The 21,659-nt window shown below is 40.0% G+C and overlaps 1 protein-coding gene across 8 annotated transcripts in view; it reads left to right on the top strand.

Moving 5' to 3' along the window:
- plekha5 (pleckstrin homology domain containing, family A member 5) overlaps positions 1-21,659 on the top strand; it is a 259,165-nt gene that overhangs the window by 107,972 nt on the left and 129,534 nt on the right. The window contains exon 4 of one of the 8 annotated variants that reach the window (XM_020608325.1): positions 7,399-7,603. The exons of the other annotated variants lie outside the window; for them this stretch is intronic. Within the exon in view, the coding sequence (XP_020463981.1) occupies positions 7,399-7,483 (85 nt within the window). The 3' untranslated portion in view covers positions 7,484-7,603. Of the gene's footprint in view, positions 1-7,398; positions 7,604-21,659 lie in introns of those variants that run through there. 8 annotated transcript variants of the gene reach the window in all.

Raw genomic sequence — 21,659 nt, 5'->3', positions numbered from 1 at the left:
GTTTAATCTACAGTAGGGCAGCCTCATCATCACTGAGCCTTGGGTGTCCATGACCCTGTTGCTGGTTCACTGTTTGTCCTTCCTTACATCGCTTTTGATAGGTACTAATCACTGCAGACTGGGGACACACAACAAGACCTGCAGTTTGGGAGCCACTCAGATCTGTACACTGCCAGGAATGAAAGTTCATCTGTTGCCTAATATGCCCCACACACTGATAAGTGCCACTGTAATGAGATAATCAGTGTTAATCACTTCACCTGTCAGTGGTCATAATATTATGGTTGATTGGTGTATGTCCATTATTTGCTAAAATGCTGTACCAATGACCCTGCAGTAAAGGTCAGGAAATGCAGCCCCATTAAGGGGGCTCAGGGAGCATTAGCAGTAGTGTACTCTCTGCTGCTGTCTCATGTTGTTGCTGAGTTTGGTTCAGTGTTTGCATGAATCACTGGCAGTTACCTCTGGATGCTGGACAGTTTTAGCCTCAGGTGCAGGTTTCTTTCTCTCAGTGCAAGTACAACTCATAAAGGAGAGCTGGGTCTTTACACACTGGCTGAGGGTGAGTTGGTGAAAGCATTCAAGAAGTGTCCTGCTCCTGGGAGAATTTTTAAAAAAGGAGTGAACAGTGGCTCCATATGCCGAATTATCATAACAATAGGCCATGAGTCAGCTCGACAGGACTCTTATTACTGTAAACCTAGATGGCCTCGCATTTATTCTACCTTAATACCACAGCCATTAATCACTCTGTCTTAGTGCTTCTTTTGGCAGATCAGACTTGTAGAGTAGAGTTGTCATTAGCATTGTCTGAGATTGAAAATTACATGAATAAGGGAGATGATTCATAATGTCAGCTTAATTTCCCATTTTTCAGTCAGACATTACTGGTTAGGTAATATCATAAACTGATGTAAAGCAAAGTGTTGCCTTCTTCTTAAAGATTATGTTGGAAGACTTTCTCATTTTCTTTACAAAAAAAGTGCAAAGCACCAGTGAGGCGGTGAAATATGATCTAGGAAGTCCAGCTAGAGTGACAGATTGTGTTCAGAGGCAAAACATTGTGCAACAATTTGTAATACTCACAGGAAAGATTCCAGCAGTCTTGAAAGTTGTCACAGCACAATTATTTTAGCTTTTTTTGACAGTTGTGGTCAAAGCAGTAGAAACAAAGTATTCTGGTTACAAAGTAATCCACCAAGAATTGGTGCCTGTGTGTATTTGATTGGCTACTGCAGGGCTGTGCTGTTTCCACACTGAGCTAAAGTCATTCTGACAGTGGTGTTACGGTGAAGAACCACTGGGTACGCTCTGGTGCGATGCAAAAGTTGTCCTCATTCAGTTTCTATAAGACACGGGCAAATCGCTTTGCAAAACACTGTGGGATTCCAGTCGGCAGGAAAAGGGCTCATGAAACAACCAAAGGGGAGGGGTCATAAGTTACTTTTTTTATTGCAACAGGAAATAACACATTTACAGGACATAACACAGATGATGAGACAACAGATATTAACAAAAGAGACAAAGGGATTATTAAATTGGTGTGTGTGTGATTCATGAGCTATTTTAACTGTCCTTCTGAATCAATTTAACTAAATATTGTAGTTGATTTGCTAAGAAATAAAGCTGAAAATTTGTTGCTTCACCTTGTGATTTCTTCTTCTGAAGTGTTGACAGGGAAATTTTGGGTTTCTTGTTTTGCCAGTAAAATTGTAAAGTTAGAGAATCAAGTGATTGGAACCATTTACCTGTAAGTGTTGTGGGAAGTATTGAAAACAGGTAGTTAAATTGTGGTAAAGTTTTCATTTTGACTGTAGTGATTCAGCCAATGAGTGGAAGGTTGGACAAGCGTTTGAAATCATCTTCTATCTTTTTTAGGAGAGGGGTGTAGCTGAGGTTCAACGGTTCTGACAGCCTGGGGGAAATACTGATACCTAAATATTTAAAGTCCCCCATGGCATGCTCATTTTGCTTGTTTCCAGTCATTTAATGTTTAGGAGAGGCGACAGTGGTGCGGTGGGTAGAACAGTCGCCTCCTAACCGGAAGGTTGAAGGTTTGAATCCCAGTGCCTGCAGTCCACATGTCGAAGTGTCCTTGGGCAAGACACTGAACCTCCCGGTTGCCCGTGATGGTGGCCCGTGATGTAGAACTGACACAGCGGCCCAGGGCCCTCGGCTCCAGACATAATTTCGTTGTAGATGTCACAATGACAATAAGTAAAGCTTCTTCTTTAATCCTGGGTACCTCTAGATTGGCTTGGCACCCCTCATAACTCCAAATTGTTTGTAATTGCTTCAAAATCAGAGAGCCAGAAAGCCTCTTCCTTAAAACAAGAGGATAGTTCGTGAACGCACACAACTCCTGATGCTGATGTTGTGTCACAAGTGGACAGCACAACAAACCGTGACAGCATTAATTAATATGAATTTCTCCTCCATAGATAGGTAAACAGCGGTATATGTACCTTTAAAAAGAGATTTGCAACACTTTAAACAAAGCAGGTAATTGAGAAACCCCATATTTTAACTGGCATAATGCACACATAGTAACTTCTCCAGCCTTACATCAATTCTCTCTAACATTACAGAAACAAGGCATTAACAGACATGCAATGTGTGTTTTTTTTTACTTACCGATAAGCCCCACCGAGTAGGGGAAACATCATTCCCTTTCAAGTAGCTCCAAGGTCGGTAAATCTAAACGGTGGTCGCTGTGTCTTCCCCCACACGACCACATACAGTCCCAAAGTAGTGAATTTAATTCCAACAGGTAGCATAGCATAGTGAAGTTTAAAAATTTTAACTTTATACAAACGAAGGCAAAGTTCACCCAGAAGCAACACAGTGAAACTGGCAAAGTGGCTTGTTTGGAGATGGGTGAATGCTAAAGTGTCCCTGGACAATAGAATAATAGTTGCAGTCTCTCCTATCTGACCCCTGCCCTAGAATACATTGTCAAATAGAAGATAAATGCAGCTTGGTGTAAAGTGGTAGAAATTTCAGATAAACCAATGAGTTAATTACACAAAGCTAGCAAAGACATGCTAACAGACTAGCACATACACAGTTTGTGTTAAATCTAATAATAATCACCTCTATGTGGCCATGCATGTTCCTTGTGTGTGTAACATGCTTGGCCAAATAAAGGTGATTATTATTATTATAAATATAAAAACTGTCAGGTCCACTTGGCGCGATCTGCCTCTCTTCTGCCTTTTTCTCCTTTGCTCTCTCGACCTGTGGGATCGGCACCTCAGCTGTGTTGCATTACAGTAATTAGCGACTCGTTTGTCGGTGTGCACAGCTGGGGTGTATCCCGATGATTACCTTCCTCCTTATTTATACCTCTGGCAGACGCTATGTCGTCGCCGGAGCATTGACGTGCATACCCCATAACAGCCCTATATTCGTGGTATGTATCATCCGTCATTTTGTTTTCCACACTGACAGTTCCTGTGCTGTGGATTTCCTTTTTCGTTTGCCAATCCTCCTGGGTAGTTTGTTTATTCACCTGTCTGCCCTGTTCCTCCCACTCTCCTGGTTTCTGCCGTTAGCCTGTTTACTCCCCTGGTCGTCCTGGTCTCCTCAGCCGTCTTTGCCCAGGCCTGGTTGTATGTGTTCATTGACTCTGTTCCTTTTTTGTGATTCCCACCATTAAAACCACCTTTTTTACTAGCACCTGGGTCAGCAATTTTGAGTCCTTCCTTAGTTCTCCCTCACCCTCCTGGTGAGGGGGACTAAACCTTAACAAAAATGTTTTCACGTGTCACTGGTGGCCTCTATCGGCAAGCCCATAGTGACGGGCAAGAATTGGTGTAGGTGATGTGCAATTTATCTGTTTCTACTGGGTCTTCACCGTTAGCCTAGCATAGCTTAAAGATTGGTAGTAGAGGGAAACAGCCAATCTAGAGTTTTTTGTCCTTGGATATTCCTTTTCTTGTGAGCTTTGTTTTTAATATATTTTACATAAGTTTGTTTTCTTTTTTCCTTCCAGTGGCATTTTTAATTCTGACTTCTTTTTTTGAGAGTAATTGTACTATAATAACTGGTGCATGATTTTCTAATTTGTTTATCAAAATGTAATAGTGTGGCTTAGATGTTAGTGTGTCTGCCATTAAAGGAATCTGATTCTGTGCTGCACTCCCACACAGATTGATATTTGAAAGCCTCAAAACATTCAGAACAACAATGGCCAAGATTGAACCAGCAGCAGTCCAGATATCTTGACCTTTGGTCCCTAATACAAGTCAAGCTACAAAAACATTTTGGTTTCCTACATTTCCCACAATGCAACATAGTAACATCTGAAATCTTAAGCTTTCTTCATGTTCTGTTCAAATGTTTCTTCATTTGTCATTGGTTGCTATAACCCTCCTGTTTTATATCTCACTTCACCTCAAAATGTTTTGAAGTGCTTTTGAAACTATATTTTAAAAATTATTGAGTTTAATGAATAAATGCCAAAATTATTGATTCCCATACTGGAGTCTGGAGACTCAAAAGGGACCCTGAAGCGATTCCACTTGCTCCCATGGCAGAAAGCATTTCATTTTTTGCCAATTTTATTAATTGAAAGTTGTTTGCCCTCCTCCCTTCTAGTGCTGAGATAATCCAGGGTTTATGATGATCACTTTAAAAGTTGTGTACTGAAATATTTAGGACCCTGGGACTGAATGATTTTGTATATGATAAATGGGTGGTAGTCATGTTGGTTTGTGGCCACAAGAGGGGGACAAAGCCCTACTGCATCTCAATATCTGTACAGCTGGATTCCAAATCAGCCAAGTACAGTAAATGTAGACCTGGCAATTTCCCAGGAAATATGAATACACTGTAGTGGGAAACATTGTTCTTTAGACACAGGCACTCCTGGTACATGTTAGCCTTCTTGGTCACTGATGTCAGGGAAGAAGTAAAAAATGTAGTCTTTGTTACTGAGATTTAAAAAAGAGACACTGAAACCCACATTAGGCTGAATCATCACAGGGAGAAATGGTTCCTGAATACTAACTGCAAGCCACTTGTTTGACAGAGTATTTCTTTTTGTGACAGGGCAGAAAGAAAGGATCAGATCACTGAAATGCAAGAATGCAATGATGAAACTGCTCAGTGTACCAGCATGTCACATGTGTCACAAAGGAAAAATGGGAAAGTGCTGGATGGTTAAATTCAAATGCATGAAAATCAGCTGATTTTACATGTCAGACTTTACTAGTTATGCAGAATTGTACTGTATGCATTCAGCCTGTGGGAAAACTTGTGTAATGTCATCTTTGGCTTTGGAGGAGCAAAGCAAAAGATTGAGAAACTTGGACAATACAAATTTACTTGGTGGAACTGAATTTGAAAGGTGTGGGTATTTACCAGTCAGGGAGAGTCTAGTAAAGAATCATGCAAAGTTGCATTATGGGAAGTGTACTTTTCTGTGTTTCTGAAGTCAGGATATCTCAGCTATTACTGTTTTAGTTGTAACCATTTTTTTGATCGGTCTCTCACTAGCTCTCCAAGTTAATGTAAACTCAATACTAAAAAAAGCTTAAAAAAAAAAAGATCCTCAAGCTAAATGTAGCTATCATGGATACTCAAAAGAAGTAATCTTCATCCTGGTAGCCATGTTTGTTTTTTTTAAAACTTTTATTTAACCAGAAAAACCTATAGACTGTGTATGAACATGTGACACCTTCCAGAAGTGAAGCCACCACAAGTTGATTGCCCCCTGGTAGCTGGTTGCAGTATAAGTTGTATTTGTGTTCAAGTGGCAATTTTTCTGGTAATATTGCATCACAAAAGCAGTATGGCTGCCCTACGTTGTCCAGCTTTATATATGCTCAATGGGAAAACCTCATGGAGAGTAAAACCCCTGTGTTGTGACTATAGGTAGTAAGGTGGTTGCAACCCAAGAATGGATTTAAAATAAATCTAATCCAGTACTTGAACCTACATGAGGTTACAGAGGAAAAACTACTCATAACAGCCAATGAATGGGGAAACATTTGCCTGCTGCAGTATCAGTTAAAGTGTACAGACTCACATTAAAAAGGATTGTTTCTTGTGACTTTAAAAGTACCTCATGTACAGTATGAGGAGCATGTGAGTATTAAATTGAATGAATGAAATCTACACCAGTCCTTAAAGTTGCTTGTTTGTTTTTACAGTACAGTTTTTATTCTATATACATAATGATTTGCTCTGTCTTTGACACTGCTTGTTCTGCTTGTTGTGTTGAATATTATGTGCTAAACATGACAGCTGACTGATGCTATTTCTGTCTTTTCCTTTCCATGTGCAACTACTGTATGACTCCCCAGGTAAGCCATTTAGTTTTAATATGTCTGGTTGTCTTTCTCTTGTTGTTCTTTGACTATAATAGGTTTCTGCCTAGGTGCTCAGACCTGTTGAGTATGAGTGTGTTAGTATGCTGTAGTTGCTGCTCTGTGTGCGTTTGCGTGTGCATGTGTAGCTTGTGGCCTTGGTCTGTAACTAAAGGGCTACCCTTTGCAGTTTATTTATTACATTAGTCATGAACTAGAGCTGACCCCACCACTACCACACACACACACACACACACACACACACCTCTCTCTCTCTGTGACATCTCAGTCTGTTGATCTAAGTCTTTGAATGTCATGCAGCATTTCTGCTGTCACATCTCAAGGTTCCCCATCACTCATTTAAATAAACAAGCGTACACCTCCTTTGGCTAGAATGTGTGCATGAGAGAGAGAGAGATTATTTTGGGAGGTCCTTTTTGTTTCTGGATTGGCTCAAATGCAGTTACTAGTTTGAAGACTAATGGAATAGAATGCAAAGATTTTCAGAGGTCTTCTTCTTTTAGTCTAAATTGTATTTCTTCAATTACTCTGTAGTCAAGGATGATGATCTCTTTGGTAACATCCAAAATCTTATTACTCGTACTGAAGACTCTTTTAAAGATCCATGTGAGTCATACTTTGAGATTGAGCAATTACATGAAATTATTTCAAAGAGGGCTTCAAACAAATCGCCAGGGACGGATGGTCTCACAACAAATCAGTTTTTTTGGAAAGACATTTGTTCTTTCCTCCCACTCTCCATCGTTAGATCATACGCCACTCTTTGTTTCTTTATCCCTCTATCTCTGTCAGGCATACAAGCAGTGTGTGTAGGGTGTTTGTGAATGTAGGACTGTTCATGTGCACTTGCAGCATGTGCATGGACAGATATAGTATGTGTGGAGATGGGTAACCATGACAACAGCCGCCTGAAGTAGAAGCGTACAGGCAGGCACAGCACAGTGCCCTCTTTCTCCTTGTATCTCTTTCTCTCCATGGATGGAGATGCAAAGATACCACAGCTTCTTCTTCTTCTGTTACCTCCCTCTATCCATCCACTATCTCCATGCATCTTTTTTTCAAGCAGAAATGATGTGCCTCATCTCTTCTTCATCGTGGTTCTGCAGTCTACCACCATGCTGGCATCCTGGCATGAACAGAACAGCGTATAGCTAATGCTTTCCTCGATGTGCAGGCTCAGTGACTGTCACCTTTCAGTCTTTTAAAAGCAGAGTAGTGCCAGATGCACATAAAGTGAACACTGTCACAAGATAGGGAGTGCAGAGTAGTTTGTCAGGCTAAAGTATGGCCTGTTTTGAATTTGCAAAGTATAAATTTTGTGGCCAAAATATCATAATAAATAATAAAATGGTGAATTTTGTTCATCCGATTTATTTCTGTTCCACCTGAAAAATAGTGCATTGACTTTACATCACATTTGCTTTGGACTTTGTCTGGACTAATAAACACTGAACAGTGAGTTGTATAATATAACTTTGTTATGTAGCAACGTGTTTGTGTCTCTTGGAACCCATTCATACTTAGTCACTCCATGTAACCTGGGCGAATTGTATGGCTGCCTAATGTAGAATAAAGCTGAGTGTAAATGCAACCAAACACATGCAAAACAGTGTGTTAGAGACTGTGAAGATGATAATTATTTTGTCTCACTCATAATTCATAAATACAGTTCAACCACTGGTTTTTGTTGGTTCAGTTTTTAGCTAGTTAGCTGTTGCTGCTAACTGTTAGTTATTGTAAATAAACTGCTGAAGTGCAAATGTTCATCTTGGGGTTTTTTTTCAGTTGCCATAGGTAGAATAGACCCCGAGTTGCATGTAGCCTGGGAAAACCAACATGGATGCAATTAGTGATGAATATGAGTGGCTAAGTGTAAAGTAAAGTGCATGAAACCTTATTTGGATTTTAGTGTAAACAGGACCTTAGGTTTTAAAATTCACTTATGTTTTCATTTGCGTTGATGTGTTTGGAGTGATTATGATATGGCAGAATATTTGTGAAGCTAATAGTGATGGAGCACCACAAGCACTACAAGCCGCCAGAACTGGCCATCCCTCTGCACATTACTGTCACACTAGTCTCACTAGTACTTGGAGGGTGCAAACAGCTTGCCACCTACAAGATTTTAGCAGGCCATGTTATGAATGGCTGTGCTTGGTGTAAGTGTTTTTCCACTGCACTGCACTGCATGATAAAGTTGTTTATCTCTAATAATGCTCTGCTAACTCTGTGCCAAACACTTTGCATTTCCTGCAGTGACAGAAGGAGAGCTTTGATTTGTATTAGTACTAAGTTAACACAGCTATGAAAGCACTGAATGCAGTCAGTTCAACAAGGAGAGATCAAACAGAAGTGGATGACAGTTAAGTAACAGATTCATTTTGGCAATTAGACTCCATCGAAATGAAGTGTAAGGCTCAGGCCCATGTGAAGATAAGAGATAGAAACAATCCCCTGGAGTCTAGGTGCTGGTGGAGCTGAGCCAGCAGGTGGTTGATAGAAGTCTTGGACAGTGAACCTGGACACCATAAACACCTACAGAGGAACAAGCAGGATGTGAGAAAATAGATCTTCCTTAGAAGCTTTATAACTACTGGCAACTTAAAATACAGACACTTCTAAAACAGAACTTTCTCTCTAGTCACCACCGCAGACACACACGAGTTCTGCCCGTAAGGACAGGGGAGAAGACTGTGGTTGGTCCTGCAGGACCAGAGCAGTGTGACTTAGCACGACTGTCCACTGCTGTGAGGCTGTAGTGGAAAAGCATGTCATCATGGCTCAGTGCAGCAGTGCAGCAGTACAGAATGGCTAACTAGGAAAACCTGGGCTAACTGTTGCACTAAGCTTTGCTGCCTCCAAGAGGTACTGTCTTTAGCGTGGGACGGGGGTTGGGGTTGCTGCTGTGACTGCAGATGGTAGTATCTTATGATCAGCTATAATCAATCAATCAGTCATAAACTTTATTGCTAAGTATGTTAAAATACAAGAAATCTGACTCCAGCCCAATGCCCCCCGATGTGGACCAACTAAAACAGAAAAAAAGGAAAAAAAAAACAGAACAAGTAAAAACAAGAAGATAAACAACCATCTATCTCTAAATATGTACATATAAACAAGTTTAAAAGTAGCTTTTTTAAAATAATGATTACATCTATAAGTTACATATTATACATATAAACGTGGAATAATTGTTCATTAGAGTGGGGGCCTTGGGGATGAAACTGTCCTTCTGTCTGGGTGTTTTGGTGCACAGTGACCTGTAATGCTGTCCAAAGGGGAGGAGTTTAAGCAGTTCATGTCCAGGACATGAGGGGTCTGCAGAAATCTTCTCTGCCCTCCTTTTTACCCATCAGGTGTACATGTCCTCCATGGAGGGTAGGCTGGTACCGATGATTCTTTCTGCTGTCTTGACTGTCTGCTGGAGTCTGTTCCTGTCCTGTTTGGTTGCTGAGCCAAACCAGACAGTGATGGATCAGCAGAGAACAGACTCGATGATTCCTCTGTAGAACTGATTTAGCAGCTCCTGGGGCAGGTTGAACTTCCTGAGTTGATGCATGAAATACATCTGCTGTGCCTTCTTGATGATGGTCCTGATGTTGAACATCCACTTCAGGTCCGGATAAAGTGTGAAGCCCAGGAACTTGAAGAACTCTACTGCTGATACAGTGCTGCTGAGTATGAGGGGGGGTAGGTCAGTCAAGTCCTCAGTGTTCGGGTCCAATTCGAGTCTCAAGTCCCCAGTGTTCGAGTCTGAGTCAAGTCTCGAGTCCCCAGTGTTCAAGTCCAAGTTGAGTCCGAGTCAACAAAGAATAATCTGAGTTGAGTCCCCGTTACCCAAGTAAGAGTCATCAAGGCCTACTACATTAAACACAACTGACACAGCTCCCACCATTTTAGATTCCAAACTCTGCAACAGTGTATTGCAGAGGTCATGCTAGACTTTCTCAATTGCTGTCATAATTTATTATTACCCCTCAAATACATTTTCATAGTTTAATGACAAGATATATTTAATAGCATTGTTCATTAATTTTCATTTCATATTTTTAAATAACTAATATACAGAGCAAGCTATTTTCCTGCCACTTTTCATAGAAAAACCACATAAAGCAGATGACTTTTCTTTTTTTCTTTTTTTTTTTTGGTAGTGACAGCAAAGGCTATTAAAATTACTGTGGCCAGTGTGCATAAACAAGCAAATATGAACAGTGCAATTTTACAAAATTAGACAATTACCATTAAAATATGAATAGCCCATTTACAAGAAGGTGGGCTAACCGAATTGAACTCAGCTGACCTGCTGTAGCCTGCTGCAGAGGCGACTGTCACTAGGTTTCTCATGGACTTTCAAAGTTTGTTCTGAAAGCTGAATTTGTGCTCTGCTGCCGCACTGGAGGCTGGACTTGCCAGCTCCACGTCAGCCAAAGTTTGAAGTTGGAAAACATTTCTTTCTGGAAATGATTATACGGTCCTCTGAACATGAGATTTTCTGATCCTGATGGACTCATTTCACCAGGAGGAATCCACTGCATGCAGTCCTTCTGCACCAGAGGCATGGCTGCACTGCCCTGTAATTCATAGTGGTCACAGACGCCTTCCATTGCCTCCAGTCTGTGGCTCTTCAACGGGCTGTCATCTCCCAGATAGCGAGGTGCACTGAGCAGGTCTCAGTTGTCCTTCATCCACTGCATCAGTTCCTCTTTTTTTTCACCTTGTTTGTCAATGCAATAGCAACCATTTGGGCTTTTTAGTAGCCTATAACCTGACTTTAAGTTAGTGTAAATCCCCCTCTGCCAAAATGACGGATGGCTATCAGATTTTTTTATCATTAACAAAACAAATTCCATCATTTATGGAAAATATTCAGTTAATTCAGTTGTGTATTGCATCACTATATTGCTCAGCAATAAAAATCATTTATAGAGAGGTGGCGTGTACGCTTGATGGAAGTGGATACTGCAGATGCAGCATGGTGGGAATGAATAGGCTTCATTTTCAATACGTTGTGTCAAATTATTATAGTCTGTTTACAAAAAAGAAAAAAATTGTGTCCTTCTATCCAACTTCAGAGTCTGAATGTAGTCAATGCTTGATTCCGAGTCCAAGCCATCAGTGCTAAAGTCCGAGTTGAGTCACAGGTCCTGAAAATCTGGACTCGAGTCAGACTTGAGTACCATTCCTGGACTCCAGTACTACACGCTGGGGCAGGTACAGTGAGCTAGATCCGTTTAGAGTGAAGGATGTCTGGAATAATGGTGTTGAACACTGAGCTGAAGTCCACAAGGAGGACCCGTGCATAGGTCCCTGGGCAGTCGAAGTGTTGCAGTAATGCCTTGCCATGTTGACCACATCATCCTCTGACCTGTTTGCCTGTCAGGCAAACTGCAGGGGGTCCAGCAGGGGGTCTACGATGTCCTTTAGGTGGGCCAACAGCAGTCTCTCAAAGGACTTCATAACTACAGATGTCAGAGTGACAGGTCTGTTTTAATGTAGTCCACTGATGGAGGCTTTCTTGGGGACCAGGATGATGGTGGAGTGTTTAAAGTAGAAGGGGACCTCACAAAGCTTCAGTGATCCGTTGAAGATTTGTGTGAAGGTGAGGCCCAGCTGATCAGCACTGGTTTTCAGGCAGGACACGGTCATACTGTCTGGGCCTGGTACCTTTCTGATCTTTGTTTTTGAAAAGGCTATGCACATCCTTTTCACAGATCTTCAGGGGTGGGGGGATGGGGTGAAGGGAGGTGATCACGGGGGGACCAGCTGCTTGGTCTTTAGGTGAGGTGGGTGAGTGGTGTGGAGTTCTGCTTCTCAAACCTGCAGTAGAACAGTCTGCCAACTGATGGCTGTCCACGTTAACACTAGCGTTAGCAACAGCACCACAGCAGAGCCGGTGACTGCAAGAGAGAGCAGCAGTAGGGTCTGGGAGAATCAGCAGGCAGCGGCCTCTGCCTGTGCTGGAACTACTGGCCCCGCGGGAACTGGACATGAGGAGCCCTTTCAAGCCTTCAGATCTAAACCACAATAGAATTTTATCATATTGTGATTTATTTACATGCTAATAATAGTTTGTTCTGAATCTGGCAAGTTAAATATTGAAGGAGACTGTAGATTATAACCAGGACCACATTTATATCATAATGTTAAGCCTAAATGATGATTTTAGAAAATAGACAGAATTTTAATGATGCTTTTATTTTATGTATGGAAATATACAGTATTTCAAATCTGTATTGCAAATCTGATTCTAAACAGTCACATGCATGCACACAATCATGACCAGGCATGTGTACATATTCCAAGCAACTCCCCATATTGAAAATACTTTCCTGCGCTCATGGGCACTGTAGATTGGTGACTGAGGATTTTGACCAAGTTGGAATACTGCATTCTATCACATACTAGTATGCAGACCAGCACACAGCAAGTACAGTATGTGCAGGCTAACAGCAAGAGAAAGCCTCTGTGATGCCTACAGTAGCTGTAGCAACAGCAGCATCCATTCTGAGCTGCTAAGTTCGAGCATACCTCACCCTTCTCCTGAAACTGACTACAAACTGACCCTGTTTGCCAGTGGTCTGCTGTTGCTTTCACTGTCAAGTGAAGTGTGTGTGAGTGCATGTGTATGTGTGACACAAAGAGAGGGAGAGGGCTACAAGCAGAGCAGACCAATAGCGGCCATCCACTTCTTGGTTAAACATAACCAGAGAGCAATAGAGACAGACAGCTGCAGCAGGTGTAAACATCTCTATTTTCCTCTCTGTCCGATGTTCCCAGCATGCTCTGTGGACACGGTAAGCTCCAGACATGCCAAAATTTAATAATGTGCTCTTGTTTAGTTCACTGTGTGATAAATCTCCTCCTCTAGAAACTGCAGGACACAGTGATGACAGGCTGATACTGAAGATACTGTATCTGTAGATTAATCTGTTAAACTCCTGTTGATTTTTTTATTATATGGTTCATATGATAGTTATTGTTTTGGCTGTGTATTGATGTGCAACATGTAGCTTATCTGTTTATAATGTCAATGTAATGCATAAAGCTTTGCTAATAAGAATATTAATAATAATAATAATAACTGTGCATTTAAGCCAACAGTACTCTACATTAACACACAGGCCATGGTGGATTAGGGAATGAAACAGCTCAATTTTTGGATTCCACAGCAGTAAATTATAAAACAAAATGCAAGCGTATTAAGGTGTTTCATGACACCATCACGTCACATGACATTCGATGTCTTCCAGAATGGATGTGTCACACTGCACTGATGCAGGCAAAGGCCATACAAAGAACTGACATTTCTACTAGTTTCTAACCAGTGATGTGCGGTGAGGTTGACGAGGCACTGACTCTTTTACAGTCAGATTTACAAATACAAATGAACCGTTAACAAATTGTCTGTTAACAGACAATGCGTTATGTTTTATATCTCATATCAGCATTCTTCACACAAACGTGACCCATATTTAATTTGAGGTTAAAATTTATTCCAATTGAGCTTATTTCTAACTAGAAATAATAAAAGTTTATGGTCTTACCTTTACTTGTACACGAAATCCATTTGTCAGCTGGTATGTATTACAAACCCTTTTACCATTTGAATCCAATATTAAAACAAATGTTTTCAATAAAGAAGATCCTTCTGGACAAAAATGTCCAGACTGTCAAAAATGTTTTGATTGAAAGTCCAGATTTGCGAATTTTCTCAGCTTGGAAATGTAATCTTCCATTTTGATAAGGCGGATTGTAAAGGAAATGAGTGTTTGAAAGCATTTTATTTGCGATATATAGAGGGACAGCGACACACTATTTGCATCGCATACAGTTTGTGAGGATTACACGATCCACCGAGAGGCACAGCAAAGTGCTGCCTCATCACGCATCTCCTCCATGTATTTGAACGGGACATATGGAAATTCTGCTATTCTTTATTGAAAAAAATTCCTTCAACATCGGATTCGAATGGCAAAAGGGCCTACAACACACACCAGCCGACAAATATTAACATTTATTATATTTTATGGTTAACTTTTTTTTCTTTTCAAGATTGACCCCCTGACCTCCCCTGACCGCACGTCACTGTTTCTAACAACAACATTATGTTCCTAACAGATAAAGCCAGCCGGCTAGCTGTTGGTCACTAAAACTGATTAACGTTAAGTACAGCGGTCCTAATATTAATGTGAGAAATTAGTAGCAATGCTTGATTTGATTTGATTTGATTTATTCTTTCAAACATGTAGAAACAAATGATATCAACACACACACATAATTTACACAAATCCAACCAATACTAATCCAGAATCAATTTGCTTATACCTAGTACATGTTTGAATGGAGTAGGAAGAAGTCAGACTTATCCAGTCCTACCCCATGACATCATCTTATACAAAAAATTTCATGCATCATTGGCTGCAAGCAGTATCTCTACATAGGTAATTCTCTTCTTCACCACACAAGTAATATACAGAAAATTAAAAACAAAGTGTTTCAGTCATGCAACGATTAAATCTCTTATTCTTGCATATATCTTGAGTGACACATACTTTTATATTTATATTTAAACTCCTCAATTCTAGTACTGTTTTTCATGTCCACATTTAAATCATTCCATAATTTGACCCCACTTATGGAAATACAAAATCTTTTTTTGGTTGTGCGTATAGCATGAACTTTTAGATTTAACTGACCCCTTAAATTATATCCCCCTTCCCTTTATTTTTAATTATACATTATTTTAATGCTTGACTGGGTATTGTTAGCTGACTAGGTAGTGATCTGTCATATTTTCTGTCCAATGTGACCTGATGATTACACATGAAAAACCTCAGTATATTCTCATCCAGCTGACTGGGTTCTTTGAGAATGGATTTGTTAGTCTGGAAAAAGTTATCATGGGGTAATAGATTAATGGACAAGAGGAAGTCTCATTTTATGTGTTGTACAGTGTGCTTCATCATGTTTCCTTTGTTGCCACACTTATTACTGTTAAATTTGACATTTCCAGCAAATTCACTTAGATTATGAATGATGTTGTTGTGTGATGGGTGAGATTCTTCCTCATAGACATACAAGAAATTATTAGGTGAAATCATAATTATATCAACATTCTTTCTTAATATCTCCAATAAAGTCAGCCATGTGTATGTGAAAATGAGTTAATGTACTGTATGTGGTTCACCCTAAAATGTGTTGGTCTGGTTCAGCTGACTGTAGATACTGTAAAATTTACTTTTTCAGGGTTCGGCTTAAGGACTTGTTGCTTTGAAAGCAGCTGCAGATACAGTTTAAACCAGCGTCAAAGAATCAAAAAAAATCCTGGCTCGTCAAATACTCAACAGGTCAATATTATTTAGAATTGGCCAAGTGGAATTACTGTATTACATTGACTAGACTACTATAAATTTGGAAACCCTGATAACCAATTCCATTACAATAGATAATATGCTAGATTTATACTGTATGTATATACAGTATATTGGTAAAGAACCTCAGATTTTGTGTTCTCCGTACTTCTGAAACAAACCAGCACCCTTGAACTATATAATAGAATTCACCGTTTGAATGATAATCCTAAATAGTTATTAAAGTCATCTGCTTCTGAGCCTGTGGCATCAGACAACATGATGTCATTATTGATGATATTAATACCTGAAACTTCAAATATACACCTCTAAGATCCTGATTTTATATACAGTACTTCAAATGAAACGATTCAATTGAAAAGGTTTGTAGGAGGAAAAACTGTAGGATATTTATCAGCCTAATAGTAGCAGCCCTAATATAAAAAGTTTATCAGCCTTTTAAAAATAGTCAGAGTTTTTCTCAGACAGCTCTAAGAAACACTGTAGCACTTGAAGATACACGCTGAATTACACCCAACAGTTTTATCACACACCTACCCAGAGGGCCTTGTTGTCTAGTGAGCTGTCACATCTGTGATAGTGAAGCACATCTAGTCAGTTTTTTCCCCCAAAGCTGCTGTCACTATTTATACTAACAGCTACACACAATCTCTGGAACAAGGCAACCTGTGTGAGAAATAAGTCATTTCGTTTTACTAGCCTGCAAGTAGAATATTTCATGTTTTAATAATATTTCAGGACACACAAAGCAGTAAATTTGAAAAGGTGAAGCAAAGTTATAGAAGAGCAGTCAACATCCTCCAGGTAAATAAAACCCAGCTGACCACAGACAAAACTGACCCACTGCCAGTGTGCATTTCATCTCAGTAAGAGAATGATATTATTTGGTATCAAGCTGACACAGTTCAAGAATATCTGAACTCCAAACAGACGGATGTCCAAAGAGTATGTTACCAAATATTAAGTTGAGGGTGTCAATAACTCTATCCAGTCCATTTTTGGAGTTCTGTGTGGAATGGATCAGACTTGGCTTTTTTCAGCTTTTTAGTGTTGTTCAAATGCAAACAAAAGAAATAAACTTGAGAATACCAAAGAATTTGTGATTGCAACAGTTTTTTGGAAAAAGTAGTGCATTATCTGACAGAAATGCAAGGGAGCCAATATTTTTGGCCATGACTGTAGTTGCCCATCTATATTTTTGCTTTTTGACATTCATCTGTGCAATTATCTAGTTTGCAAAGAACTCCCATTTTGAAAAATGGTCCCATCACATATTGACTGAATGATTGAGCCTGAACAACCTTGTAGTCATTGCAAACTGCATATAATGTAGCAGATCTTTTCTGCCCAGCCAAATGCAAATCATTGTACTGATTAGATTTTAAAAGCATGACTTAAATATACTACTGTCATTGTAGCCCTGGAACTAAAATATCTGCTTGATTACTATGTGTTATGATAGTTCACAAATTAAGATCACATTGTGGTTTGATTAATTTTAGAGTAATTTAAAAGAGTGAAAAGACAAAGAATAAGGAAGAGAGTAAAACATAATCCACGACAAAGTATAAAAGAAATATTCTAAAAACAAGGCTATATTCTGACATGTCAATTCGTAGTTGTAAAACACAGTATACTTAAGTAGTAATTCTCATGTTGTCAGGTAAAATAAATTGGATTACTTCTGTATACAAACAGCTCCCTTGAAACCTTAAAGGACTTATCAGACTTCCCTTGTGTGTACATGGACAAAGGACATGCACATGTTCCTGTCATACCTTGATTCAAGGGCCTACCATCTGTTCATGTAAGTCAAGCAGAAACCTTTGAGACTGTGATGTGAAGCCAGTGTGGAAGAGTTCCTCGACTGACCACTTGAGGCTGGCTCCAAAAGGGAGTCAGTCTCCATCGACTCCCATGTTAAAATGCCCAACTTTTCAGCAAAGATGAACATGTTTACAGTCTGGTACAAAAACAGTTTTGGTCTCTCTAGCAAATTTCCCCCACAACTGTGCAAGGACTGTTCAGGGACTGAACTTTTATATAAAATATATATATTAAATGTTAGGATGGCTCGAACACGAAAGTGAGTGAGTCACAAAATTAGGCGGACCCAGGTGGCTGACTTCGGGACAGACAGAGGTAGTTTTATTTACAGTGATATTAATGACAATAAATGAACAGCAGAGTAAGGCAGGCACCGGGTGTCGAGCAAGGAGATATACAGTCAGTGATGGATCTGAGGTGAAGATGACCGGGCTGCAGACACTGGGTTACACTCCTGGGCTGGTCGGGTTGGATTGTACTGAAGAGAACAGAAAAGCAAACATACGGTAAGTAGAGAACTGTGCATCGACCTGTAGGTTGTGGTGGAGAAGAGAGCAGGAGGTCCGTGGTCCGAAGGAGCGCCCAAGGCGAGAAGGGATAAATCCAGGCAGCTGGAGAGAAGGAGGCAAGAACAATCTAACATAGAGTCAAAGGAGCGATGGGTAACAATGAGCTAGACAAAATGCTGGAAAGAACTGGCAGGGGAGTGCACGAAGAGCAGGGACTAAATAGGGAGAAACAAATCAGGTGCAGCTGGTGGTAATCTGGGGTTAAGAAACAGGTGTGAAGGAAAACGTGATCAGGGTAAGGGAGTGAGAACAGAGAGAGGGGAGTGAGAAAGTCGGTGCAGCTGGGCAAACCTGACATTAAATTTAGATTAAAATATATTAATGCTGAAGGTTATGCATAAAGTGCACTTTAAGTGTGGCCACTTTAAGTGACAGTGGTAGGGTTCCACTACAGGCAGCTAGCTGCTAACTGTGTAGTACACTCCACTCATGCTTTTTTGTCACAGGGTTTGTCCATCCTTTATTTACACTAAGTGTGTGGGCTGATGTTTTCCAAGCATTATGGTACACTCACACTCAGAGCAGTGAGGCGCTGAAAATATATTTTGCCAAGGATTTTTTAAGCTAACCTCAGTAGCACTTGGTCTTTTTTAAAAGCTGGTATATGTCCATATCAGGGCAGTAATAACATTTGAACACTTTCTCACGTTATCAATGATGAAAACCGATTTAATGTTTTAGCACTTGAAAGATGTTTTAGCAGTTGGCATTCATCAAGATATCCCATGAGTTTTGCAACTGAAGCACTGTCAGCTCCTCATGAGGCTACATATAAATAGTTGTGGAATGCTAACAACTTATTTTTGTTAAAATGACAAGTTACTGAAATGTTAATGCACAGTGCAGTAGTAGATATTTTTGAAACACTTAAGGTTTTTTAGGATGATTCATACAAAAATACCCTCCATGAAAAGCTACATTTAGCAATGAAGGCTAGGTAATCTACTGTATCTGAATTTATTTCAGTACAGTACAGCAGCTGAAAAATAATTCTTGTTTTCCCTATAAGCTCGTAATCAGTTGGTGATTATATGATTTAACAGTTCCGCGTGTGCCTAAAACACAGACCTGATGCATACACATATCCAAGATTTTATAAGCCAATTTAACTGAATCTGACTGGAGAATTTTTGTTATTCAACCCCACCTGCACCTTTCTTATGGCATAAGAAGTTGCCAGCGGCCTAATGGATGTTACATTGTGCAGATTGTGGCTCAGTGCAGATCTCTGCAGGTCTGTCGGCTCATCCTGCCACGCTGCAGACATGATAAAAAGGAGCCAGATTGCAGAGCAGACTGTTTCTATTCATAGGTGATGCTGAAAGTAGACAGTTTAAGCATCATTCAGAACATTTTGTTTAAATCTTAACCAGAAAAAGATTCATCCTTTTTCGCACTGACAGCTGATGAGTGAACACACACACCTAAATGTTGTGTTTGAACGGGAGCAGCAGAAAGGCTGGTGAGTCCTGCTGTAATCTGTTGTTCTGTCTACCTGTCTTTCTGTCTGCCCTCCACCGTTGCCACTAAGCTGGTGGTGGTGCTAAAGCTCATTCAGCTGATAGCAGAGCTGCTGCTGGCAAATTCTACTCACAGCATTGAATCACCTTGGTCACATTGTGCTACAGAGGAATCTCCATATTTCATCCCACATCAACTCTCTCTGACTCTAAACCTATCTGGCCCCAACCAAACTCACTTTTCTCTGCTGCCCAGCTCAGCTCACTCCAATTCCATCAGCTTCACCTTCAGTTGGCACTGTGAAACATCTCTCTTCCTGCTCATCCATTCAGCAGAAATAATAATGATCAGCTTGAATGGATTCAACCAGAATGCATGGGATCATCAGTCACATTATTATGTATCTTGTGCAGATCAGATACCTGTCTGATATCAAAAAAGCCAAATGTATATGCACCCATGAACCATTAGGCACCTCTGCAGTAGGCATTTTAACCAGATGCTGAAGAGGTGTAAATGCATCTGGCCCTGTAAATCAGTATGCAGTCTGTGAAAGCCACTTACAGAGTCTTGTCCCTGTAATAATAAAACAAATCAGACTGTTGCACTAGTTGACATGTTCCTTCATTACTATAGTCTTGCTGGTACAAACACTCACTAGAGCACCAAATGTGTAACAAATGAACTGCTCCCCCTTGTTTAACTAGCATCTGCACAGTTACAAACAACAGTATCTAGCTGTTTTGGAATAGCAAAGCTAAATTAAATCATATATTTGTGAAGTGTCTTCAGTAGGAGCAAATGGTCTTGAGCTACAGACAGGGTAGGGATGCCAGGTGGCTTTGGTCTTTTAATAGGATTTCATTAACAGTATGAAAAATATAAAATAGCACTAGGCCTATCGTTATAGTTAAATCATTGGACTCCTGAACTGTGACATTGAATTGTCATACAATCTAATTTCTGATTTTAGAGTGACACTGATCTCCTTCAACAGAAATTTTGGCAGGATGTTATTTAAAGTAAGATAAGTTCTTACATTATATAACACAGTCTTAAATTAACTTCTACTAAACGGTATTATTGTCTGTAGCCATATTTGAGTTCTCGAGTTAAAACCTGAAACAACAAACCCATGTTGGCAGACCTGACCTAACCCGAGCCCAACATAAAGTTATATTTTGGCTTTATTTCTTATCTTTCTGACCATCACCGGGTCAGGCTAATGAACACACTGGCTACGTTGTCTCTTTCACTCATCCACTCATTGTGTGTTTACTTGCAACATTTAGCATTGCACTCCTATAACACTGCTGTATTCATTATGGACAGTTTTAAAAAAAGATTAAAATTGATGAGGCTGTCTTTTTTATTACACTCATTCTTATTTCTTGTCAAAACCTGGTACCTACATTACTCACAATGCTGCTGAGTTTAGTTGGCGATTCGAGTGTGTTATGCTAGTAGCGGCTAATGTAGCCTGGAGCCTCTAACCTCATGCAGAGATGAGGAAAGGGCTGCAGAGGTCTGCTAAGCTTTTATATTTCTAATTCCACACCTCATTTTTTTCATTTTCCAACTTTTCACTTTTTTCTACCTTGTAGAGGCCTTTCTCTGCAGAGTTTGCATGTTCTCCCTGTGCTTGCGTGGGTCCTCTCCGGGTACTCTGGCTTCCTCCCACAGTCCAAAAACATGCAGCTTAAGTTGATTGGTGACTCATTTGGCAGTCAGTAGGATAATCAGTGATGGAGTAAACAGGCTGGTTTGATTCTGGCAGGACGTAGTATTCTTTATTCTTTCAAGCATGTAAAGACAGTCGATATGTCAACACACATAATTTCACACATATCCACAAATGCTAATCCATTTTCAATTTGCTTATACCTAGTACATGCTTGAACGGGGTAGGAAGAAGTTAGACTTATCTAGTCCTACCCCATAACATCATCTTACCAACATTGGTTTGCAAGCAGTATCTCTACATAGATAATTTTGTTCTACACCACACAAGTAATCTACTAAAAGATTATTACAGATTGTTAACATTCTTACATAATTACATTCTTAGATAATTATCTTCTACACCACACAAGTAATAT

Source organism: Monopterus albus, unplaced genomic scaffold, assembly GCF_001952655.1.
Source record: "Monopterus albus unplaced genomic scaffold, M_albus_1.0 scaffold92.1, whole genome shotgun sequence".
NCBI lineage: Eukaryota > Metazoa > Chordata > Actinopteri > Synbranchiformes > Synbranchidae > Monopterus > Monopterus albus.
The sequence above is the reverse complement of the archived record's forward strand: the minus strand, read 5'-3'. Positions and strand labels throughout refer to the sequence as shown.